At 45.2% G+C, this 27,500-nt stretch overlaps 1 protein-coding gene and 1 long non-coding RNA gene across 2 annotated transcripts in view; both read right to left on the reverse strand.

Annotated features, from left to right (window-relative positions):
• LOC127921153 (ubiquitin carboxyl-terminal hydrolase 7-like) overlaps positions 1-27,500 on the reverse strand; it is an 82,433-nt gene that overhangs the window by 32,157 nt on the left and 22,776 nt on the right. The window contains 6 exon segments of the mRNA XM_052504965.1: positions 4,369-4,478; positions 9,593-9,675; positions 13,499-13,589; positions 16,377-16,457; positions 22,345-22,399; positions 26,029-26,159. Coding sequence (XP_052360925.1) covers positions 4,369-4,478; positions 9,593-9,675; positions 13,499-13,589; positions 16,377-16,457; positions 22,345-22,399; positions 26,029-26,159 — 551 coding nt within the window.
• Positions 2,772-3,806, reverse strand: LOC127921155 (uncharacterized). Its single transcript, XR_008108303.1, has 4 exons — positions 3,673-3,806; positions 3,441-3,536; positions 3,249-3,392; positions 2,772-2,860 (listed from the first exon to the last, which is right to left on the reverse strand). It is a non-coding gene; the product is annotated as an uncharacterized LOC127921155 (long non-coding RNA).

The raw sequence follows: 27,500 nt of genomic DNA on the forward strand, positions 1-27,500 counted from the left end.
GGGAGGAGACTAGGTTAAAGATGAAGGGGAGGAGACCAGGTTAAAGATGAAGGGGAGGAGACCAGGTTAAAGATGAAGGGGAGGAGACCAGGTTAAAGATGAAGGGGAGGAGACCAGGTTAAAGATGAAGGGGAGGAGACCAGGTTAAAGATGAAGGGGAGGAGACCAGGTTAAAGATGAAGGGGAGGAGACCAGGTTAAAGATGAAGGGGAGGAGACCTGGTTAAAGATGAAGGGGAGGAGACCTGGTTAAAGATGAAGGGGAGGAGACCTGGTTAAAGATGAAGGGGAGGAGACCAGGTTGAAGATGAAGGGGAGGAGACCAGGTTAAAGATGAAGGGGAGGAGACCAGGTTAAAGATGAAGGGGAGGAGACCAGGTTAAAGATGAAGGGAGGAGACCAGGTTAAAGATGAAGGGGAGGAGACCAGGTTAAAAATGAAGGGAGGAGACCAGGTTAAAAATGAAGGGGAGGAGACCAGGTTAAAGATGAAGGGAGGAGACCAGGTTAAAGATGAAGGGGAGGAGACCAGGTTAAAGATGAAGGGGAGGAGACCAGGTTAAAGATGAAGGGGAGGAGACCAGGTTAAAGATGAAGGGGAGGAGACCAGGTTAAAGATGAAGGGGAGGAGACCTGGTTAAAGATGAAGGGGAGGAGACCTGGTTAAAGATGAAGGGGAGGAGACCTGGTTAAAGATGAAGGGGAGGAGACCTGGTTAAAGATGAAGGGGAGGAGACCTGGTTAAAGATGAAGGGGAGGAGACCTGGTTAAAGATGAAGGGGAGGAGACCTGGTTAAAGATGAAGGGGAGGAGACCAGGTTAAAGATGAAGGGGAGGAGACCAGGTTAAAGATGAAGGGGAGGAGACCAGGTTAAAGATGAAGGGGAGGAGACCAGGTTAAAGATGAAGGGGAGGAGACCAGGTTAAAGATGAAGGGGAGGAGACCTGGTTAAAGATGAAGGGGAGGAGACCTGGTTAAAGATGAAGGGGAGGAGACCTGGTTAAAGATGAAGGGGAGGAGACCTGGTTAAAGATGAAGGGGAGGAGACCTGGTTAAAGATGAAGGGGAGGAGACCTGGTTAAAGATGAAGGGGAGGAGACCTGGTTAAAGATGAAGGGGAGGAGACCTGGTTAAAGATGAAGGGGAGGAGACCTGGTTAAAGATGAAGGGGAGGAGACCTGGTTAAAGATGAAGGGGAGGAGACCTGGTTAAAGATGAAGGGGAGGAGACCTGGTTAAAGATGAAGGGGAGGAGACCTGGTTAAAGATGAAGGGGAGGAGACCTGGTTAAAGATGAAGGGGAGGAGACCTGGTTAAAGATGAAGGGGAGGAGACCTGGTTAAAGATGAAGGGGAGGAGACCTGGTTAAAGATGAAGGGGAGGAGACCTGGTTAAAGATGAAGGGGAGGAGACCTGGTTAAAGATGAAGGGGAGGAGACCTGGTTAAAGATGAAGGGGAGGAGACCTGGTTAAAGATGAAGGGGAGGAGACCTGGTTAAAGATGAAGGGGAGGAGACCTGGTTAAAGATGAAGGGGAGGAGACCTGGTTAAAGATGAAGGGGAGGAGACCTGGTTAAAGATGAAGGGGAGGAGACCTGGTTAAAGATGAAGGGGAGGAGACCTGGTTAAAGATGAAGGGGAGGAGACCTGGTTAAAGATGAAGGGAGGAGACCTGGTTAAAGATGAAGGGGAGGAGACCTGGTTAAAGATGAAGGGGAGGAGACCTGGTTAAAGATGAAGGGGAGGAGACCTGGTTAAAGATGAAGGGGAGGAGACCTGGTTAAAGATGAAGGGAGGAGACCTGGTTAAAGATGAAGGGGAGGAGACCTGGTTAAAGATGAAGGGTGGGAGACCTGGTTAAAGATGAAGGGGAGGAGACCTGGTTGAAGATGAAGGGGAGGAGACCTGGTTAAAGATGAAGGGGAGGAGACCAGGTTAAAGATGAAGGGGAGGAGACCTGGTTAAAGATGAAGGGGAGGAGACCAGGTTAAAGATGAAGGGGAGGAGACCTGGTTAAAGATGAAGGGGAGGAGACCAGGTTAAAGATGAAGGGGAGGAGACCAGGTTAAAGATGAAGGGGAGGAGACCAGGTTAAAGATGAAGGGGAGGAGACCAGGTTAAAGATGAAGGGGAGGAGACCAGGTTAAAGATGAAGGGGAGGAGACCAGGTTAAAGATGAAGGGGAGGAGACCAGGTTAAAGATGAAGGGGAGGAGACCAGGTTAAAGATGAAGGGGAGGAGACCAGGTTAAAGATGAAGGGGAGGAGACCTGGTTAAAGATGAAGGGGAGGAGACCTGGTTAAAGATGAAGGGGAGTAAATAGGGTAAAATAATGAAGGGGAGGAGACCAGGTTAAATGGATGCCTGTGTTGGAGGGCAAGACCAGGTTAGTGATGAAGGGGAGGGAGACCAGTTTTGTTAAAGATGAAGGGGCTGGGAGACCAGGTTAAAGAAGGGGAGGTCCAGACCAGGTCCAGCCAAGATGAAGCATTGGGTCAACATGGGCCAGCATCCCAGGTTAAAGATGAAGTCAACATGGGCCAGCATCCCAGGTTAAACATGAAGGGGCCAGCATCCCAGGTTAAAGATGAAGTCAACAGGCCAGATCCCTGTGGTTAAAGATGAAGGAGCAGGAAGGTTCAACATAGAGTCAACATGGGCCAGCATCCCTGTGGTTAAAGAGTCAACATGGGCCAGCATCCCTGTGGAACTTTCAACACCTTGTAAAGAGACATGGGCCAGCATCCCTGTGGAACGCTTTCAACACCTTGTAAGTCAACATGGGCCAGCATCCCTGTGGAACACTTTCAACACCTTGTAGAGTCAACATGGGCCAGCATCCCTGTGGAACACTTTCAACACCTTGTAGAGTCAACATGGGCCAGCATCCCTGTGGAACATCAACACCTTGTAGAGTCAACATGGACCAGCATCCCTGTGGAAGACAACACCTTGTAGAGTCAACATGGGCCAGCATCCCTGTGGAACACTTTCAACATTCAGAGTCAACATGGGCCAGCAGACAACACCTTGTAGAGTCAACATGGGTCCAGCATCCCTTGGAACACTTTCAACACCTTGTAGAGTCAACAGGCCAGCATCCCTTGTTTCAAGAGTCAACATGGGCCAGCATCCCTGCTGGAACACTTTCAACACCTTGTAGAGTCAACATGGGCCAGCATCCCTGTGGAACACTTTCAACACCCTAGAGTCAACATGGACCAGCATCCCTGTGGAACGCTTTCAACACCTTGTAGAGTCAACATGGGCCAGCATCCCTGTGGAACACTTTCAACACCTTGTAGAGTCAACATGGGCCAGCATCCCTGTGGAACGCTTTCAACACCTTGTAGAGTCAACATGGGCCAGCATCCCTGTGGAACACTTTCAACACCTTGTAGAGTCAACATGGGCCAGCATCCCTGTGGAACACTTTCAAAACCTTGTAGAGTCAACATGGGCCAGCATCCCTGTGGAACACTTTCAACACCTTGTAGAGTCAACATGGGCCAGCATCCCTGTGGAACACTTTCAACACCTTGTAGAGTCAACATGGACCAGCATCCCTGTGGAACGCTTTCAACACCTTGTAGAGTCAACATGGGCCAGCATCCCTGTGGGCTTTCAACACCTTGTAGAGTCAACATGGGTCCAGCATCCCTTGCTTTCAACACCTTGTAGAGTCAACATGGGCCAGCATCCCTGTGGAACACTTTCAACACCTTGTAGAGTCAACATGGGCCAGCATCCCTGTGGAACACTTTCAACACCTTGTAGAGTCAACATGGACCAGCATCCCTGTGGAACACTTTCAACACCTTGTAGAGTCAACATGGACCAGCATCCCTGTGGAACACTTTCAACACCTTGTGGAGTCAACATGGGCCAGCATCCCTGTGGAACACTTTCAACACCTTGTGGAGTCAACATGGGCCAGCATCCCTGTGGAACACTTTCAACACCTTGTGGAGTCAACATGGGTCCAGCATCCCTGTGGAATCAACACCTTGTGGAGTCAACATGGACCAGCATCCCTGTTCAACACCTTGTGGAGTCAACATGGACCAGCATCCCTGTGGAACGCTTTCAACACCTTGTAGAGTCAACATGGGCCAGCATCCCTGTGGAACACTTTCAACACCTTGTGGAGTCAACATGGGCCAGCATCCCTGTGGAACACTTTCAACACCTTGTGGAGGCCACGCCCTGATGAATTGAGGCTGTTCTGAGGGCAAACGGGGCAACTCAATATCAGGAAGTTGTTCTTACCGTTTGGTATATTCAGTTTACCTGTGGAATCAACGTGTTTAGACAGGTGTGTGTGTGTGTAGGTGTGTGTGTGTAGGTGTGTGTGTGTAGGTGTGTGTTACCTGTCGTTGATCTTGATGTTTTGGTCGGTCTGAGGGTCGTACATGAACCTCATCAGCTGCAGGTGCAGTATGGGAGGGAAAGTCAGGAACTTCACACCCTTCTCCGCTTCCTGAAAACACACACATGACCGGTAAGACTACTGACTCATCATCCATGTGTCCTACCTCCAGTAGATTATACAGGACCAGAGACCCCCCAGGTCTGAATCTAGACCCCCCAGGTCTGAATCTAGAACCCCCAGGTCTGAATCTAGACAGAGAGTATACAGGACCAGAGACCCCCCAGGTCTGAATCTAGACCCCCCAGGTCTGAATCTAGACCCCCCAGGTCTGAATCTAGACAGAGAGTATATAGGACCAGAGACCCCCCAGGTCTGAATCTAGACAGAGAGTATACAGGACCAGAGACCCCCCAGGTCTGAATCTAGACCCCCAGGTCTGAATCTAGACAGAGAGTATATAGGACCAGAGACCCCCCAGGTCTGAATCTAGACAGAGAGTATATAGGACCAGAGACCCCCCAGGTCTGAATCTAGACCCCCCAGGTCTGAATCTAGACAGAGAGTATACAGGACCAGAGACCCCCCAGGTCTGAATCTAGACCCCCCAGGTCTGAATCTAGACAGTGAGTATACAGGACCAGAGACCCCCCAGGTCTGAATCTAGACCCCCCAGGTCTGAATCTAGACAGAGAGTATACAGGACCAGAGACCCCCCAGGTCTGAATCTAGACCCCCCAGGTCTGAATCTAGACAGAGAGTATACAGGACCAGAGACCCCCCAGGTCTGAATCTAGACAGAGAGTATATAGGACCAGAGACCCCCCAGGTCTGAATCTAGACCCCCAGGTCTGAATCTAGACAGAGAGTATACAGGACCAGAGACCCCCCAGGTCTGAATCTAGACCCCCCAGGTCAATCTAGACCCCCCAGGTCTGAATCTAGACAGAGAGTATACAGGACCAGAGACCCACCAGGTCTGAATCTAGACAGAGAGTATACAGGACCAGAGACCCCCCAGGTCTGAATCTAGACCCCCCCAGGTCTGAATCTAGACCCCCAGGTCTGAATCTAGACAGAGAGTATATAGGACCAGAGACCCCCCAGGTCTGAATCTAGACCCCCCAGGTCTGAATCTAGACAGAGAGTATACAGGACCAGAGACCCCCCAGGTCTGAATCTAGACAGAGAGTATATAGGACCAGAGACCCCCCTCAGGTCTGAATCTAGACCCCCCAGGTCTGAATCTAGACAGAGAGTATACAGGACCAGAGACCCCCCAGGTCTGAATCTAGACAGAGAGTATACAGGACCAGAGACCCCCCAGGTCTGAATCTAGACAGAGAGTATACAGGACCAGAGACCCCCAGGTCTGAATCTAGACCCCCCAGGTCTGAATCTGAATAGGACCAGAGACCCCCCAGGTCTGAATCTAGACCCCCCAGGTCTGAATCTAGACAGAGAGTATACAGGACCAGAGACCCCCCAGGTCTGAATCTAGACAGAGAGTATATAGGACCAGAGACCCCCCCCAGGTCTGAATCTAGACCCCACTGGTCTGAATCTAGACCCCCCAGGTCTGAATCTAGACAGAGAGTATACAGAACCAGAGACCCCCCAGGTCTGAATCTAGAGAGAGAGTATATAGGACCAGAGACCCCCCAGGTCTGAATCTAGACCCCCCAGGTCTGAATCTAGACAGAGAGTATACAGGACCAGAGACCCCCCAGGTCTGAATCTAGACCCCCAGGTCTGAATCTAGACAGAGAGTATACAGGACCAGAGACCCCCCAGGTCTGAATCTAGACAGAGAGTATACAGGACCAGAGACCCCCAGGTCTGAATCTAGACAGAGAGTATATAGGACCAGAGACCCCCAGGTCTGAATCTAGACAGAGAGTATGTGTAGATTATAAAGGACCCAGAGACCCCCCAGGTCTGAATCTAGACAGAGAGTATGTGTAGATTATAAAGGACCCAGAGACCCCCCAGGTCTGAATCTAGACAGAGAGTATGTGTAGATTATACAGGACCAGAGACCCCCCAGGTCTGAATCTAGACAGAGAGTATACAGGACCAGAGACCCCCAGGTCTGTAGACCCCCAGATCTTATACAGGACCAGAGACCCCCCAGGTCTGAATCTAGACAGAGAGTATACAGGACCAGAGGCCCCCCAGGTCTGAATCTAGACAGAGAGTATATAGGACCAGAGACCCCCAGGTCTGAATCTAGACAGAGAGTATGTGTAGATTATAAAGGACCCAGAGACCCCCCAGGTCTGAATCTAGACAGAGAGTATGTGTAGATTATAAAGGACCCAGAGACCCCCCAGGTCTGAATCTAGACAGAGAGTATGTGTAGATTATACAGGACCAGAGAACCCCCAGGTCTGAATCTAGACAGAGAGTATACAGGACCAGAGACCCCCCAGGTCTGAATCTAGACAGAGAGTATGTCTGAATCTAGACAGAGAGTATACAGGACCAGAGACCCCCAGGTCTGAATCTAGACAGAGAGTATATAGGACCAGAGACCCCCAGGTCTGAATCTAGACAGAGAGTATGTGTAGATTATAAAGGACCCAGAGACCCCCCAGGTCTGAATCTAGACAGAGAGTATGTGTAGATTATACAGGACCCAGAGACCCCCCCCAGGTCTGAATCTAGACAGAGAGTATGTGTAGATTATACAGGACCCAGAGACCCCCAGGTCTGAATCTAGACAGAGAGTATGTGTAGATTATACAGGACCAGAGACCCCCCAGGTCTGAATCTAGACAGAGAGTATGTGTAGACAGGACCAGAGACCCCCCAGGTCTGAATCTAGACAGAGAGTATGTGTAGATTATATAGGACCCAGAGACCCCCCAGGTCTGAATCTAGACAGAGAGTATGTGTAGACAGGACCAGAGACCCCCCAGGTCTGAATCTAGACAGACAGTATGTGTAGATTATATAGGACCCAGAGATGTTCAACTAACTGACCCTTCTCTGGTTTAAAGAAGTGATTTTGACCCAACAAATCCGCCCTAAGAATGTTTGAAATCCCGTTGCGGCCCTCGAACCAAATATGATTGGCCAGCTGTTCTACAGCCTCACCTATAGGCCATGTTCCTAAAGCACACTTACACCCATCGTCAACTATATAACCTCATTATGAACATGTTATGTAGCCTGAGTGTTTATAAAACATCTATAAATCCTGTACACACCCTTTATAAAGCCTGAATAAGGCCTCGCCCGTAGTCATATAAAGCATCTTAGCCATACATATGGCCTTTATAAAGCCTGAATAAGGCCTCATCCGTAGTCATATAAAGCATCTTAACCATACATAAGGCCTTTATAAAGCCTGAATAAGGCCTCATCCGTAGTCATATAAAGCATCTTAACCATACATAAGGCCTTTATAAAGCCTGAATAAGGCCTCATCCGTAGTCATATAAAGCATCTTAACCATACATAAGGCCTTTATAAAGCCTGAATAAGGCCTCATCCGTAGTCATATAAAGCATCTTAACCATACATAAGGCCTTTATAAAGCCTGAATAAGGCCTCATCCGTAGTCATATAAAGCATCTTAACCATACATATGGCCTTTATAAAGCCTGAATAAGGCCTCATCCGTAGTCATATAAAGCATTTTAACCATACATAAGGCCTTTATAAAGCCTGAATAAGGCCTCATCTGTAGTCATATAAAGCATCTTAACCATACATAAGGCCTTTATAAAGCCTGAATAAGGCCTCATCTGTAGTCATATAAAGCATCTTAACCATACATAAGGCCTTTATAAAGCCTGAATAAGGCCTCATCCGTAGCCATATAAAGCATCTTAACCATACATAAGGCCTTTATAAAGCCTGAATAAGGCCTCATCCGTAGTCATAAAGCACCTTAACCACACATAAGGCCTTTATAAAGCCTGAATAAGGCCTCGCCCGTAGTCATATAAAGCATCTTAGCCATACATAAGGCCTTTATAAAGCCTGAATAAGGCCTCATCCGTAGTCATATAAAGCATCTTAACCATACATATGGCCTTTATAAAGCCTGAATAAGGCCTCATCCGTAGCCATATAAAGCAACTTAACCATACATAAGGCCTTTATAAATCCTGAATAAGGCCTCATCCGTAGTCATATAAAGCATCTTAACCATACATAAGGCCTTTATAAATCCTGAATAAGGCCTCATCCGTAGTCATATAAAGCATCTTAACCATACATAAGGCCTTTAAAAAGCCTGAATAAGGCCTCATCCGTAGTCATATAAAGCATATTTTAACCATACATAAGGCCTTTATAAAGCCTGAATAAGGCCTCATCCGTAGCCATATAAAGCAACTTAACCATACATAAGGCCTTTATAAAGCCTGAATAAGGCCTCATCCGTAGTCATAAAGCACCTTAACCACACATAAGGCCTTTATAAAGCCTGAATAAGGCCTCGCCCGTAGTCATATAAAGCATCTTAGCCATACATAAGGCCTTTATAAAGCCTGAATAAGGCCTCATCCGTAGTCATATATAGCATCTTAACCATACATATGGCCTTTATAAAGCCTGAATAAGGCCTCATCCGTAGTCATATATAGCATCTTAACCATACATATGGCCTTTATAAAGCCTGAATAAGGCCTCATCCGTAGTCATATAAAGCATCTTAACCATACATATGGCCTTTATAAAGCCTGAATAAGGCCTCATCCGTAGTCATATATAGCATCTTAACCATACATAAGGCCTTTATAAAGCCTGAATAAGGCCTCATCCGTAGTCATATATAGCATCGGCGAAACCATACATAAGGCCTTTATAAAGCCTGAATAAGGCCTCATCCGTAGTCATATATAGCATCTTAACCATACATAAGGCCTTTATAAAGCCTGAATAAGGCCTCATCCGTAGTCATATATAGCATCTTAACCATACATATGGCCTTTATAAAGCCTGAATAAGGCCTCATCCGTAGTCATATATAGCATCTTAACCATACATAAGGCCTTTATAAAGCCTGAATAAGGCCTCATCCGTAGTCATATATAGCATCTTAACCATACATAAGGCCTTTATAAAGCCTGAATAAGGCCTCATCCGTAGTCATATAAAGCATCTTAACCATACATAAGGCCTTTATAAAGCCTGAATAAGGCCTCATCCGTAGTCATATAAAGCATCTTAACCATACATATGGCCTTCATAAAGCCTGAATAAGGCCTCACCTGTAGACCGTGTTCTCCTGCGTCGTATTTGTTGTCTCCGTCAAGCTGCTCCACGGCGACATAGTCCTTAAAGGACTCAAAGACTAGAGAGAGAGAGAGAACAGTTAGCCACACACACACACACACAGTCCTTAAAGGACTCAAAGACTAGAGAGAGAGAGAGAGAGAGAGAGAGAACAGTTAGCCACACACACACACAGTCCTTAAAGGACTCAAAGACTAGAGAGAGAGAGAACAGTTAGCCCCCCACACATAGTCCTTAAAGGACTCAAAGACTAGAGAGAGAGAGAACAGTTAGCCCCACACACACATAGTCCTTAAAGGACTCAAAGACTAGAGAGAGAGAGAACAGTTAGCCACACACACACAGTCCTTAAAGGACTCAAAGACTAGAGAGAGAGAGAACAGTTAGCCACACACACACAGTCCTTAAAGGACTCAAAGACTAGAGAGAGAGAGAACAGTTAGCCCCACACACATAGTCCTTAAAGGACTCAAAGACTAGAGAGAGAGAGAACAGTTAGCCACACACACACAGTCCTTAAAGGACTCAAAGACTAGAGAGAGAGAGAACAGTTAGCCACACACACACAGTCCTTAAAGGACTCAAAGACTAGAGAGAGAGAGAACAGTAAGCCACACACACATAGTCCTTAAAGGACTCAAAGACTAGAGAGAGAGAGAGAGAGAACAGTTAGCCCCCCACACACAGTCCTTAAAGGACTCAAAGACTAGAGAGAGAGAGAACAGTTAGCCACACACACACAGTCCTTAAAGGACTCAAAGACTAGAGAGAGAGAGAACAGTTAGCCACACACACACAGTCCTTAAAGGACTCAAAGACTAGAGAGAGAGAGAACAGTTAGCCACACACACATAGTCCTTAAAGGACTCAAAGACTAGAGAGAGAGAGAACAGTTAGCCCCCCACACACAGTCCTTAAAGGACTCAAAGACTAGAGAGAGAGAGAACAGTTAGCCCCACACACATAGTCCTTAAAGGACTCAAAGACTAGAGAGAGAGAGAACAGTTAGCCCCACACACATAGTCCTTAAAGGACTCAAAGACTAGAGAGAGAGAGAACAGTTAGCCACACACACATAGTCCTTAAAGGACTCAAAGACTAGAGAGAGAGAGAGAACAGTTAGCCACACACACACAGTCCTTAAAGGACTCAAAGACTAGAGAGAGAGAGAGAGAGAGAACAGTTAGCCCCCCACACATAGTCCTTAAAGGACTCAAAGACTAGAGAGAGAGAGAGAGAACAGTTAGCCCCCCACACATAGTCCTTAAAGGACTCAAAGACTAGAGAGAGAGAGAGAACAGTTAGCCCCCACACACAGTCCTTAAAGGACTCAAAGACTAGAGAGAGAGAGAGAACAGTTAGCCACACACACACAGTCCTTAAAGGACTCAAAGACTAGAGAGAGAGAGAACAGTTAGCCCCACACACACAGTCCTTAAAGGACTCAAAGACTAGAGAGAGAGAGAGAACAGTTAGCCCCCCACACATAGTCCTTAAAGGACTCAAAGACTAGAGAGAGAGAGAGAGAGAGAACAGTTAGCCCCCCACACACAGTCCTTAAAGGACTCAAAGACTAGAGAGAGAGAGAGAACAGTTAGCCACACACACACAGTCCTTAAAGGACTCAAAGACTAGAGAGAGAGAGAACAGTTAGACACACACAGTCCTTAAAGGATTCAAAGACTAGAGAGAGAGAGAGAACAGTTAGCCCCCCACACATAGTCCTTAAAGGACTCAAAGACTAGAGAGAGAGAGAGAGAGAGAACAGTTAGCCCCCCACACACAGTCCTTAAAGGACTCAAAGACTAGAGAGAGAGAGAGAGAACAGTTAGCCCCCCACACACAGTCCTTAAAGGACTCAAAGACTAGAGAGAGAGAGAGAACAGTTAGCCCCCCACACACAGTCCTTAAAGGACTCAAAGACTAGAGAGAGAGAGAACAGTTAGCCCCACACACACAGTCCTTAAAGGACTCAAAGACTAGAGAGAGAGAGAACAGTTAGCCCCCCACACACAGTCCTTAAAGGACTCAAAGACCAGAGAGAGAGAGAACAGTTAGCCCCACACACACAGTCCTTAAAGGACTCAAAGACTAGAGAGAGAGAGAGAACAGTTAGCCCCACACACACAGTCCTTAAAGGACTCAAAGACTAGAGAGAGAGAGAGAGCAAACAGTTAGCCCCACTCACACACACACAGTCCTTAAAGGACTCAAAGACTAGAGAGAGAGAGAGAGAGCAAACAGTTAGCCCCACACACACACAGTCCTTAAAGGACTCAAAGACTAGAGAGAGAGAGCAAACAGTTAGCCACACACACACACACACACACACACACACACACACACACACACACACACACACACACACACACACACACACACACACACACACACACACACACACACACACACACACAGTTAGAGTGTCTGCCCTGAGATTGAAAGGTTGGGAGTTCCATCCCCGTACGAGTCATACCAAAAGACAGTAGAAATGTGATTTGAAGCACTCAGCATTAAGGACACAGGGAGTAAAGGCCTTCTGCATGTGGAACTCAGATAAACCCTTAACCCTAGAACAGCCTGGCCTTTCAGCCTATCAGAACACGCTAGAGAACGTTGCCGGGTATCCCCTTTAGCATAAGCATCAGATGCATATCAACCTGCAAAGTGGCTAACATGCCTGATAAAGTGAATAAACGAGTGTAAATTATTAATGGAATTAAATAATATTCATGGAAATATATCAATTAAAAATATATATATATAGTTATTTGTTTAGAGAGTCAAGGATCTGTTTTGTTTTCTAATTCCTAGCAGGCTAGTCTTCTTTGTGTGTTCAGTCCACTGTTCCTAGCAGGCTAGTCTTGTTTGTGTGTCCACTGTTCATAGCAGGCTAGTCTTGTTTGTGTGTTCAGTCCACTGTTCCTAGCAGGCTAGTCTTCTTTGTGTGTTCAGTCCACTGTTCCTAGCAGGCTAGTCTTCTTTGTGTGTTCAGTCCACTGTTCCTAGCAGGCTAGTCTTCTTTGTGTGTTCAGTCCACTGTTCCTAGCAGGCTAGTCTTCTTTGTGTGTTCAGTCCACTGTTCCTAGCAGGCTAGTCTTCTTTGTGTGTCCACTGTTCCTAGCAGGCTAGTCTTGTTTGTGTGTCCACTGTTCATAGCAGGCTAGTCTTGTTAGTGTGTTCAGTCCACTGTTCCTAGCAGGCTAGTCTTCTTTGTGTGTCCACTGTTCCTAGCAGGCTAGTCTTGTTAGTGTGTTCAGTCCACTGTTCCTAGCAGGCTAGTCTTGTTTGTGTGTCCACTGTTCATAACAGGCTAGTCTTCTTTGTGTGTCCACTGTTCCTAGCAGGCTAGTCTTGTTAGTGTGTCCACTGTTCCTAGCAGGCTAGTCTTCTTTGTGTGTTCAGTGTTCCTAGCAGGCTAGTCTTCTTTGTGTGTTCAGTGTTCCTAGCAGGCTAGTCTTGTTTGTGTGTTCAGTGTTCCTAGCAGGCTAGTCTTGTTTGTGTGTTCAGTGTTCCTAGCAGGCTAGTCTTCTTTGTGTGTTCAGTGTTCCTAGCAGGCTAGTCTTCTTTGTGTGTTCAGTGTTCCTAGCAGGCTAGTCTTCTTTGTGTGTTCAGTGTTCCTAGCAGGCTAGTCTTGTTTGTGTGTTCACTGTTCCTAGCAGGCTAGTCTTGTTTGTGTGTTCACTGTTCCTAGCAGGCTAGTCTTGTTTGCAATCAACTTGTCTGACAGGGAAATTGATGAAGTTGTCCAGGTCACATTTCTGCCTTTGCCCATGTAAGACTCTACGTGACTCAAAACCACATTGTCAAACAGTCTCCCACCCCGCCGGCCCGGACACACACCCAATAACCCCAGAGAAGGAAAGGGGATTGATACTCACTGTTTTTCTTTCCTTTGATACTGAGCTGGATGTCGTAGTAATCCTCTATCCGCTCTGACCGGTAGTCAACGTGCTTACACTGGATATAGGACTGGAGAGAGAGAGAGACAACACACAGTTACACTGGATATAGGACTGGAGAGAGAGAGAGACAACACACAGTTACACTGGATATAGGACTGGAGAGAGAGAGACAACACACAGTTACACTGGATATAGGACTAGAGAGAGAGAGAGACAACACACAGTTACACTGGATATAGGACTAGAGAGAGAGAGACAACAGTTACACTGGATATAGGACTAGAGAGAGAGAGACAACAGTTACACTGGATATAGGACTAGAGAGAGAGAGACAACAGTTACACTGGATATAGGACTAGAGAGAGAGAGACAACAGTTACACTGGATATAGGACTAGAGAGAGAGAGACAACAGTTACACTGGATATAGGACTAGAGAGAGAGAGACAACAGTTACACTGGATATAGGACTAGAGAGAGAGAGACAACAGTTACACTGGATATAGGACTGGAGAGAGACAACAGTTACACTGGATATAGGACTGGAGAGAGACAACAGTTACACTGGATATAGGACTGGAGAGAGACAACAGTTACACTGGATATAGGACTGGAGAGAGACAACAGTTACACTGGATATAGGACTGGAGAGAGACAACAGTTACACTGGATATAGGACTGGAGAGAGACAACAGTTACACTGGATATAGGACTGGAGAGAGACAACAGTTACACTGGATATAGGACTGGAGAGAGACAACAGTTACACTGGATATAGGACAGGAGAGAGACAACAGTTACACTGGATATAGGACAGGAGAGAGACAACAGTTACACTGGATATAGGACAGGAGAGAGACAACAGTTACACTGGATATAGGACAGGAGAGAGACAACAGTTACACTGGATATAGGACAGGAGAGAGACAACAGTTACACTGGATATAGGACAGGAGAGAGACAACAGTTACACTGGATATAGGACAGGAGAGAGACAACAGTTACACTGGATATAGGACAGGAGAGAGACAACAGTTACACTGGATATAGGACTAGAGAGGGAGAGAGACAACAGTTACACTGGATATAGGACTAGAGAGGGAGAGAGACAACAGTTACACTGGATATAGGACTAGAGAGAGAGAGAGACAACAGTTACACTGGATATAGGACTAGAGAGAGAGAGACAACAGTTACACTGGATATAGGACTAGAGAGAGAGAGACAACAGTTACACTGGATATAGGACTGGAGAGAGACAACAGTTACACTGGATATAGGACTGGAGAGAGACAACAGTTACACTGGATATAGGACTGGAGAGAGACAACGGTTACACTGGATATAGGACTGGAGAGAGACAACAGTTACACTGGATATAGGACTGGAGAGAGACAACAGTTACACTGGATATAGGACTGGAGAGAGACAACAGTTACACTGGATATAGGACTGGAGAGAGACAACAGTTACACTGGATATAGGACTGGAGAGAGACAACACACAGTTACACTGGATATAGGACTGGAGAGAGACAACACACAGTTACACTGGATATAGGACTGGAGAGAGACAACACACAGTTACACTGGATATAGGACTGGAGAGAGACAACACACAGTTACACTGGATATAGGACTGGAGAGAGACAACACACAGTTACACTGGATATAGGACAGGAGAGAGACAACAGTTACACTGGATATAGGACTGGAGAGAGAGACAACACACAGTTACACTGGATATAGGACTGGAGAGAGAGACAACACACAGTTACACTGGATATAGGACTGGAGAGAGAGACAACACACAGTTACACTGGATATAGGAGAGAGAGAGAGACAACACACAGTTACACTGGATATAGGAGAGAGAGAGACAACACACAGTTACACTGGATATAGGAGAGAGAGAGAGACAACACACAGTTACACTGGATATAGGAGAGAGAGAGAGACAACACACAGTTACACTGGATATAGGAGAGAGAGAGAGACAACACACAGTTACACTGGATATAGGAGAGAGAGAGAGACAACACACAGTTACACTGGATATAGGAGAGAGAGAGAGACAACAGTTACACTGGATATAGGACTGGAGAGAGACAACAGTTACACTGGATATAGGACAGGAGAGAGACAACAGTTACACTGGATATAGGACTGGAGAGAGACAACAGTTACACTGGATATAGGACTGGAGAGAGACAACAGTTACACTGGATATAGGACTGGAGAGAGACAACAGTTACACTGGATATAGGACTGGAGAGAGACAACAGTTACACTGGATATAGGACAGGAGAGAGACAACAGTTACACTGGATATAGGACAGGACAGAGACAACAGTTACACTGGATATAGGACAGGAGAGAGACAACAGTTACACTGGATATAGGACAGGAGAGAGACAACAGTTACACTGGATATAGGACTGGAGAGAGACAACAGTTACACTGGATATAGGACTGGAGAGAGACAACAGTTACACTGGATATAGGACTGGAGAGAGACAACAGTTACACTGGATATAGGACAGGAGAGAGACAACAGTTACACTGGATATAGGACTGGAGAGAGACAACAGTTACACTGGATATAGGACAGGAGAGAGACAACAGTTACACTGGATATAGGACAGGAGAGAGACAACAGTTACACTGGATATAGGACAGGAGAGAGACAACAGTTACACTGGATATAGGACTGGAGAGAGACAACAGTTACACTGGATATAGGACTGGAGAGAGACAACAGTTACACTGGATATAGGACAGGAGAGAGACAACAGTTACACTGGATATAGGACTGGAGAGCGCGACAGACAACGGGGAGAGAGAATGTGAACGTACCACCATCTTTCCTCTGAACAGTTTGGGGATGGTTCCCTCCACGCAGGTGCCTTTCATTTTGTTCTCAACGTTGTCCAGGAGCTGGAACACACAAACACACCCACACATTATGCAAGGAACAGTGAATGTGAGCGGAGCAGAGATGGAGCCCAATTTGACTGGAGCGCAGAGCGAGGTTACAAAGACTGGAGCGCAGAGCGAGATTACAAAGACTGGACCGCAGAGCGAGGTTACAAAGACTGGAGCGCAGAGTGAGATTACAAAGACTGGAGCTCAGAGCGAGATTACCCAAAGACTGGAGCTCAGAGTGAGATTACCCAAAGACTGGAGCTCAGAGTGAGATTACCCAAAGACTGGAGCGCAGAGCGAGATTACAAAGACTGGACCGCAGAGCGAGATTACCCAAAGACTGGACCGCAGAGCGAGATTACCCAAAGACTGGACCGCAGAGCGAGATTACCCAAAGACTGGACCGCAGAGCGAGATTACCCAAAGGCTGGAGCTCAGAGCGAGATTACCCAAAGGCTGGACCGCAGAGCGAGGTTACAAAGACTGGACCGCAGAGCGAGATTACCCAAAGACTGGACCGCAGAGCGAGATTACCCAAAGGCTGGACCGCAGAGCGAGATTACCCAAAGGCTGGACCGCAGAGCGAGATTACCCAAAGGCTGGACCGCAGAGCGAGATTACCCAAAGACTGGAGCGCAGAGCGAGATTACCCAAAGGCTGGAGCGCAGAGCGAGATTACCCAAAGGCTGGACCGCAGAGCGAGATTACCCAAAGGCTGGACCGCAGAGCGAGATTACCCAAAGGCTGGACCGCAGAGCGAGATTACCCAAAGGCTGGACCGCAGAGCGAGATTACCCAAAGGCTGGAGCGTCGGCCTTCTCGCCCACTCCAACTTGGCTCCAGTAACGAGGGTGTGCCCGGCCCATCATGCATCTGTAGTCTACTACTGTACTACTATAGCCCCTTGCTTTAGCTGTCATGTAGTTCACTAAATATTATCATCAAGAAACTGATGAAACACACAGGTAATAAATCAAGGTGACTTATAAAGATGAGGACCAAGAGCAAGAGAGGGAGTGTGGTGATGTCGTGTCCACAACTAAAGAAGAGAGGGAGTGTGGTGATGTAGTGTCCACTACTAAAGAAGAGGGGGAGTGTGGTGATGTAGTGTCCACTACTAAAGAAGAGAGGGAGTGTGGTGATGTCGTGTCCACAACTAAAGAAGAGAGGGAGTGTGGTGATGTAGTGTCCACTACTAAAGAGAGGGAGTGTGGTGATGTAGTGTCTACTACTAAAGAAGAGGGGAGTGTGGTGATGTAGTGTCCACAACTAAAGAAGAGAGGGAGTGTGGTGATGTAGTGTCCACTACTAAAGAAGAGAGGGAGTGTGGTGATGTAGTGTCCACTACTAAAGAAGAGAGGGAGTGTGGTGATGTAGTGTCCTCAACTAAAGAAGAAAGGGAGTGTGGTGATGTAGTGTCTACTACTAAAGAAGAGGGGAGTGTGGTGATGTAGTGTCCACTACTAAAGAAGAGAGGGAGTGTGGTGATGTAGTGTCCACAACTAAAGAAGAGAGGGAGTGTGGTGATGTAGTGTCCACAACTAAAGAAGAAAGGGAGTGTGGTGATGTAGTGTCCACTACTAAAGAAGAGAGGGAGTGTGGTGATGTAGTGTCCACTACTAAAGAAGAGAGGGAGTGTGGTGATGTAGTGTCCACTACTAAAGAAGAGAGGGAGTGTGGTGATGTAGTGTCCACTACTAAAGAAGTGAGGAAGTGTGGTGATGTAGTGTCCTCAACTAAAGAAGAGAGGGAGTGTGGTGATGTAGTGTCCACTACTAAAGAAGAGAGGAGTGTGGTGAAGTGTCCACTACTAAAGAAGAGAGGAGGGAGTGTGGTGATGTAGTGTCCACAACTAAAGAAGAGAGGGAGTGTGGTGATGTAGTGTCCACAACTAAAGAAGAAGATGTAGTGTCCTCAACTAAAGAAGAGAGGGAGTGTGGTGATGTAGTGTCCACAACTAAAGAAGAGAGGGAGTGTGGTGATGTAGTGTCCACAACTAAAGAAGAGAGGAAGTGTGGTGATGTAGTGTCCACAACTAAAGAAGAGAGGGAGTGTGGTGATGTAGTGTCCACAACTAAAGAGTGTGGTGAAGAGGAGGAGTGTGGTGATGTAGTGTCCACAACTAAAGAAGAGAGGGAGTGTGGTGATGTAGTGTCCACTACTAGTGTGGTGATGTAGTGTCCACAACTAAAGAAGAGAGGGAGTGTGGTGATGTAGTGTCCACAACTAAAGAAGAGAGGGAGTGTGGTGATGTAGTGTCCACAACTAAAGAAGAGGGAGTGTGGTGATGTAGTGTCCACAACTAAAGAAGAGAGGGAGTGTGGTGATGTAGTGTCCACAACTAAAGAAGAGAGGGAGTGTGGTGATGTAGTGTCCACAACTAAAGAAGAGAGGGAGTGTGGTGATGTAGTGTCCACAACTAAAGAAGAGAGGGAGTGTGGTGATGTAGTGTCCACAACTAAAGAAGAGAGGAGTGTGGTGATGTAGTGTCCACAAATAAAGAAGAGAGGGAGTGTGGTGATGTAGTGTCCACTACTAAAGAAGAGAGGAGTGTGGTGATGTAGTGTCCACAACTAAAGAAGAGAGAAGGGGTGTGGTGATGTAGTGTCCACAACTAAAGAAGAGAGGGAGTGTGGTGATGTAGTGTCCACAACTAAAGAAGAGGGAGTGTGGTGATGTAGTGTCCACAACACTACTAAAGAAGAGAGGGAGTGTGGTGATGTAGTGTCCACAACTAAAGAAGAGAGGGAGTGTGGTGATGTAGTGTCCACAACTAAAGAAGAGAGGGAGTGTGGTGATGTAGTGTCCACTACTAAAGAAGAGAGGGAGTGTGGTGATGTAGTGCCTACAACTAAAGAAGAGAGGGAGTGTGGTGATGTAGTGTCCACAACTAAAGAAGAGAGGGAGTGTGGTGATGTAGTGTCCACTACTAAAGAAGAGAGGGAGTGTGGTGATGTAGTGTCCACAACTAAAGAAGAGAGGGAGTGTGGTGATGTAGTGTCCACTACTAAAGAAGAGAGGGAGTGTGGTGATGTAGTGTCCACAACTAAAGTTCATTTTTGTTCTATTATCTATACGATAGGGCATAATTGATTTTGGCCCAATAGACCTGGCATATTCCCACGTTCAAGGAGCTTTCTGTTTTGATTGGGTTGTTTTGCCTAAAAGCCTTTGGGTCTACCTATAGAAAAATAAAATAAACTCTGCATCTCTGCCCAGCCAAATATCTTGGTTCCAACCCTGGTTCTAACCCAACCAGGTCAATAGATCTGACCCATTACCATAGTGAAAACATCTTGGTTCTAACCCAACCAGGTCAATAGATCTGACCCATTACTACAGTGAAAACATATTGGTTCTAACCCAACCAGGTCAATAGATCTGACCCATTACCATAGTGAAAACATCTTGGTTCTAACCCAACCAGGTCAATAGATCTGACCCATTACCATAGTGAAAACATCTTGGTTCTAACCCAACCAGGTCAATAGATCTGACCCATTACCATAGTGAAAACATCTTGGTTCTAACCCAACCAGGCCAATAGATCTGACCCATTACCATAGTGAAAACATATTGGTTCTAACCCTGGTTCTAACCCAACCAGGTCAATAGATCTGACCCATTACCATAGTGAAAACATATTGGTTCTAACCCAACCAGGTCTAAAGATCTGACCCATTACCATAGTGAAAACATCTTGGTTCTAACCCAACCAGGTCAATAGATCTGACCCATTACTATAGTGAAAACATCTTGGTTCTAACCCAACCAGGTCAATAGATCTGACCCATTACCATAGTGAAAACATCTTGGTTCTAACCCAACCAGGTCAATAGATCTGACCCATTACCATAGTGAAAACATATTGGTTCTAACCCTGGTTCTAACCCAACCAGGTCAATAGATCTGACCCATTACCATAGTGAAAACATCTTGGTTCTAACCCTGGTTCTAACCCAACCAGGTCAATAGATCTGACCCATTACCATAGTGAAAACATCTTGGTTCTAACCCAACCAGGTCAATAGATCTGACCCATTACCATAGTGAAAACATCTTGGTTCTAACCAGCAGCCTTTTAATCTTCCTATAGCGGATTGACAGGGAACCCGCATTTAACATTCATAAACCACGTCACGGACCGTTCTAAAACGACTTGCGAGTCGACATCGTTAACCATTTGTTTACACGATGTTCAGTCATGTTAGGTCATTGGCTAGCTAGTTAATAACCTGGTAACTTTACACGATGTTCAGTCATGTTAGGTCATTGGCTAGCTAGTTAATAACCTGGTAACTTTACACGATGTTCAGTCATGTTAGGTCATTGGCTAGCTAGTTAATAACTTTACACAATGTTCAGTCATGTTAGGTCATTGGCTAGCTAGTTAATAACCTGGTAACTTTACACAATGTTCAGTCATGTTAGGTCATTGGCTAGCTAGTTAATAACTTTACACAATGTTCAGTCATGTTAGGTCATTGGCTAGCTAGTTAATAACCTGGTAACTTTACACAATGTTCAGTCATGTTAGGTCATTGGCTAGCTAGTTAATAACTTTACACAATGTTCAGTCATGTTAGGTCATTGGCTAGCTAGTTAATAACCTGGTAACTTTACACGATGTTCAGTCATGTTAGGTCATTGGCTAGCTAGTTAATAACCTGGTAACTTTAGTCTATCCAGACATCTGGAGACTCAGACAGACAGGTAAAGCTCCTTCAGGAGATCAAGGATCATAGTAAAGACAGACATCTGGAGACTCAGACAGACAGGTAAAGCTTCTTCAGGAGATCAAGGATCATAGTAAAGACAGACATCTGGAGACTCAGACAGACAGGTAAAGCTTCTTCAGGAGATCAAGGATCATAGTAAAGCCAGACATCTGGAGACTCAGACAGACAGGTAAAGCTCCTTCAGGAGATCAAGGATCATAGTAAAGACAGACATCTGGAGACTCAGACAGACAGGTAAAGCTTCTTCAGGAGATCAAGGATCATAGTAAAGCCAGACATCTGGAGACTCAGACAGACAGGTAAAGCTCCTTCAGGAGATCAAGGATCATAGTAAAGACAGACATCTGGAGACTCAGACAGACAGGTAAAGCTTCTTCAGGAGATCAAGGATCATAGTAAAGACAGACATCTGGAGACTCAGACAGACAGGTAAAGCTTCTTCAGGAGATCAAGGATCATAGTAAAGACAGACATCTTGCATGTCATCCTCAAACCAGACTTTTTTCTTAAAGAGACAGTGTACCATTTTCAATGGAACGCTTCTCACTAGGAAAATTGTGCTTTTACACAACGCAGAAACGGTCTCATTTTCCACAAATTATTTTGTAATTGCAATGGCATGTATTTTTCATCAACTTTTTTTTTTAGCTTTTATAATAAACTAATGTATTTACAATGTTACATATTAGTTTCTAGGTCTCAACCTGTGCTTCGAAAATAGCTAGAATTCATATAGGCTGCATCTCAATCCATTTAAAGGTGCAATATGCAGAAATCGCTCCATCATTTCCTGGAGGTTAAAATTCAAACAGCTCGCCTAACTTCAGCTTGTGACCAAATCAAGCAAAAGTAACAGTGTAGAGAATAATTGTACCATCTAAACCGCTGTGAACTCTCTCTTCTATAACCAAGAATTATTGTATTTTCAGCTGGTATACAAAAACTAAAGACAAAATAAACACAAACAAACCTTCAGATCTGGTCTGGTGCTCCTCAATTTCGTGTGGTGCAAAGAACATGATTAAATTCAGAGCCCTGAATACACACACACACCATTGAACGAACACACACACACACACCATTGAACGAACACACACACACACACCATTGAACGAACACACACACACACCATTGAACGAACACACAGGACAACTACTCACCACTCTGCAGAGCTCCTGAACGTCGTGTTGCATAAAGCTGTCTAATGTCTCCCACCTGCAGAGAAAACATCACGTTGTCAACTACTGTCACAATACCACCATGATATAAACACATTCACAGTCAACTACTGTCACAATACCACCATGTTATAAACACATTCACAGTCAACTACTGTCACAATACCACCATGTTATAAACACATTCACAGTCAACTACTGTCACAATACCACCATGATATAAACACATTCACAGTCAACTACTGTCACAATACCACCATGTTATAAACACATTCACAGTCAACTACTGTCACAATACCACCATGATATAAACACATTCACAGTCAACTACTGTCACAATACCACCATGATATAAACACATTCACAGTCAACTACTGTCACAATACCACCATGTTATAAACACATTCACAGTCAACTACTGTCACAATACCACCATGATATAAACACATTCACAGTCAACTACTGTCACAATACCACCATGTTATAAACACATTCACAGTCTACTACTGTCACAATACCACCATGTTATAAACACATTCACAGTCAACTACTGTCACAATACCACCATGTTATAAACACATTCACAGTCAACTACTGTCACAATACCACCATGATATAAACAACACATTCACAGTCAACTACTGTCACAATACCACCATGTTATAAACAACACATTCACAGTCAACTACTGTCACAATACCACCATGATATAAGCACATTCACAGTCAACTACTGTCACAATACCACCATGTTATAAACACATTCACAGTCAACTACTGTCACAATACCACCATGATATAAACAACACATTCACAGTCAACTACTGTCACAATACCACCATGTTATAAACACATTCACAGTCAACTACTGTCACAATACCACCATGATATAAACACATTCACAGTCAACTACTGTCACAATACCACCATGTTATAAACACCTTCACAGTCAACTACTGTCACAATACCACCATGATATAAACACATTCACAGTCAACTACTGTCACAATACCACCATGTTATAAACACATTCACAGTCAACTACTGTCACAATACCACCATGATACAAACACATTCACAGTCAACTACTGTCACAATACCACCATGATAAACACATTCACAGTCAACTACTGTCACAATACCACCATGTTATAAACACATTCACAGTCAACTACTGTCACAATACCACCATGTTATAAACACATTCACAGTCAACTACTGTCACAATACCACCATGTTATAAACACATTCACAGTCAACTACTGTCACAATACCACCATGTTATAAACACATTCACAGTCAACTACTGTCACAATACCACCATGATATAAACACATTCACAGTCAACTACTGTCACAATACCACCATGTTATAAACACATTCACAGTCAACTACTGTCACAATACCACCATGATATAAACACATTCACAGTCAACTACTGTCACAATACCACCATGTTATAAACACATTCACAGTCAACTACTGTCACAATACCACCATGATATAAACACATTCACAGTCAACTACTGTCACAATACCACCATGATATAAACACATTCACAGTCAACTACTGTCACAATACCACCATGATATAAACACATTCACAGTCAACTACTGTCACAATACCACCATGATATAAACACATTCACAGTCAACTACTGTCACAATACCACCATGATATAAACACATTCACAGTCAACTACTGTCACAATACCACCATGATATAAACACATTCACAGTCAACTACTGTCACAATACCACCATGATATAAACACATTCACAGTCAACTACTGTCACAATACCACCATGTTATAAACAACACATTCACAGTCAACTACTGTCACAATACCACCATGATATAAACACATTCACAGTCAACTACTGTCACAATACCACCATGATATAAACACATTCACAGTCAACTACTGTCACAATACCACCATGATATAAACACATTCACAGTCAACTACTGTCACAATACCACCATGATATAAACACATTCACAGTCAACTACTGTCACAATACCACCATGATATAAACACATTCACAGTCAACTACTGTCACAATACCACCATGATATAAACACATTCACAGTCAACTACTGTCACAATACCACCATGATATAAACACATTCACAGTCAACTACTGTCACAATACCACCATGATATAAACACATTCACAGTCAACTACTGTCACAATACCACCATGATATAAACACATTCACAGTCAACTACTGTCACAATACCACCATTATATAAACACATTCACAGTCAACTACTGTCACAATACCACCATGATATAAACACATTCACAGTCAACTACTGTCACAATACCACCATGATATAAACACATTCACAGTCAACTACTGTCACAATAACACCATGTTATAAACACATTCACAGTCAACTACTGTCACAATACCACCATGATATAAACACATTCACAGTCAACTACTGTCACAATACCACCATGATATAAACACATTCACAGTCAACTACTGTCACAATACCACCATGATATAAACACATTCACAGTCAACTACTGTCACAATACCACCATGTTATAAACAACACATTCACAGTCAACTACTGTCACAATACCACCATGATATAAACACATTCAGTCAACTACTGTCACAATACCACCATGATATAAACACATTCACAGTCAACTACTGTCACAATACCACCATGATATAAACAACACATTCACAGTCAACTACTGTCACAATACCACCATGATATAAACAACACATTCACAGTCAACTACTGTCACAATACCACCATGATATAAACAACACATTCACAGTCAACTACTGTCACAATACCACCATGATATAAACACATTCACAGTCAACTACTGTCACAATACCACCATGTTATAAACACATTCACAGTCAACTACTGTCACAATACCACCATGATATAAACACATTCACAGTCAACTACTGTCACAATACCACCATGTTATAAACACATTCACAGTCAACTACTGTCACAATACCACCATGATATAAACACATTCACAGTCAACTACTGTCACAATACCACCATGATATAAACACATTCACAGTCAACTACTGTCACAATACCACCATGATATAAACACATTCACAGTCAACTACTGTCACAATACCACCATGATATAAACAACACATTCACAGTCAACTACTGTCACAATACCACCATGATATAAACACATTCACAGTCAACTACTGTCACAATACCACCATGTTATAAACACATTCACAGTCAACTACCGTCACAATACCACCATGATATAAACACATTCACAGTCAACTACTGTCACAATACCACCATGATATAAACACATTCACAGTCAACTACTGTCACAATACCACCATGTTATAAACACATTCACAGTCAACTACTGTCACAATACCACCATGTTTAAATCACTGACCCATAACGGACCACAATGCAAAGCATCACTGAATCAGGACAACGTGACGTATTACCAGGGTCCCTGTCGTCACTACTCAGAGCACACCGCAGCAAAACATGTAGCAACGGAAAATGAAAACGGCCGTTTCTCAGACAAAAATCAGGTGGTCCCTGTTCCAGTCTCATTGATTAATCGATCGATCGATCGGTCGGTCATCTGATTTGTCCTGCAGCGTTGCTAGCTGAGGGGTCCTGGCGCCTACCCAAAGGACTTGGTGAGCTTCTTGGTGCCGACGGGCTTGTCGCTGTGTTGCAGCTCATAGAAAACCCTCTGTAGAGCCAGCGGAACACTCTTAGACGAGTCGTCTCCCTCTGTAGGCATCATGTACACCGCCTGGTACAGGAGAGAGAGAGGGGGGTTAGACACACACACACTCTCTCTGTAGGCATCATGTACACCGCCTGGTACAGGAGAGAGAGAGGGGGGTTAGACACAAACACTCTCCCTCTGTAGAGCCAGCGGAACACTCTTAGACGAGTCGTCTCCCTCTGTAGGCATCATGTACACCGCCTGGTACAGGAGAGAGAGAGGGGGGTTAGACACAAACACTCTCCCTCTGTAGGCATCATGTACACCGCCTGGTACAGGAGAGAGAGAGGGGGGTTAGACACAAACACTCTCCCTCTGTAGAGCCAGCGGAACACTCTTAGACGAGTCGTCTCCCTCTGTAGGCATCATGTACACCGCCTGGTACGAGAGAGAGAGAGGGGTTAGACACACACACTCTCCATCTGTAGGCATCATGTACACCGCCTGGTACAGGAGAGAGAGAGGGGGGTTAGACACACAAACACTCTCCCTCTGTAGGCATCATGTACACCGCCTGGTACAGGAGAGAGAGAGGGGGGTTAGACACAAACACTCTCCCTCTGTAGGCATCATGTACACCGCCTGGTACAGGAGAGAGAGAGGGGGGGGGGTTAGACACAAACACTCTCCCTCTGTAGGCATCATGTACACCGCCTGGTACAGGAGAGAGAGAGGGGGGTTAGACACAAACATTCTTTCTGTAGGCATCATGTACACCGCCTGGTACAGGAGAGAGAGGGAGAGGGGGGTTAGACACACAAACACTCTCCCTCTGTAGGCATCATGTACACCGCCTGGTACAGGAGAGAGAGAGAGGGGGGGTTAGACACAAACACTCTCCCTCTGTAGGCATCATGTACACCGCCTGGTACAGGAGAGAGAGAGGGGGGTTAGACACACAAACATTCTTTCTGTAGGCATCATGTACACCGCCTGGTACAGGAGAGAGAGAGAGAGGGGGGTTAGACACACAAACACTCTCCCTCTGTAGGCATCATGTACACCGCCTGGTACAGGAGAGAGAGAGAGGGGGGGGGTTAGACACAAACACTCTCCCTCTGTAGGCATCATGTACACCGCCTGGTACAGGAGAGAGAGAGGGGGGTTAGACACACAAACATTCTTTCTGTAGGCATCATGTACACCGCCTGGTACAGGAGAGAGGGGGGGTTAGACACACAAACACTCTCCCTCTGTAGGCATCATGTACACCGCCTGGTACAGGAGAGAGAGAGAGAGAGGTTAGACACACAAACACTCTCTCAGAAGAGTCGTCTCCCTGTATAGACATTATATACACCGCCTGGTAGAGAGAGGGAGGGGGAGGTTAGACACACAAACACTCCCTCTGTAGGCATCATGTAC

This window comes from Oncorhynchus keta, unplaced genomic scaffold (genome assembly GCF_023373465.1).
Source record: "Oncorhynchus keta strain PuntledgeMale-10-30-2019 unplaced genomic scaffold, Oket_V2 Un_contig_21582_pilon_pilon, whole genome shotgun sequence".
NCBI classification, from domain to species: Eukaryota; Metazoa; Chordata; class Actinopteri; order Salmoniformes; family Salmonidae; genus Oncorhynchus; species Oncorhynchus keta.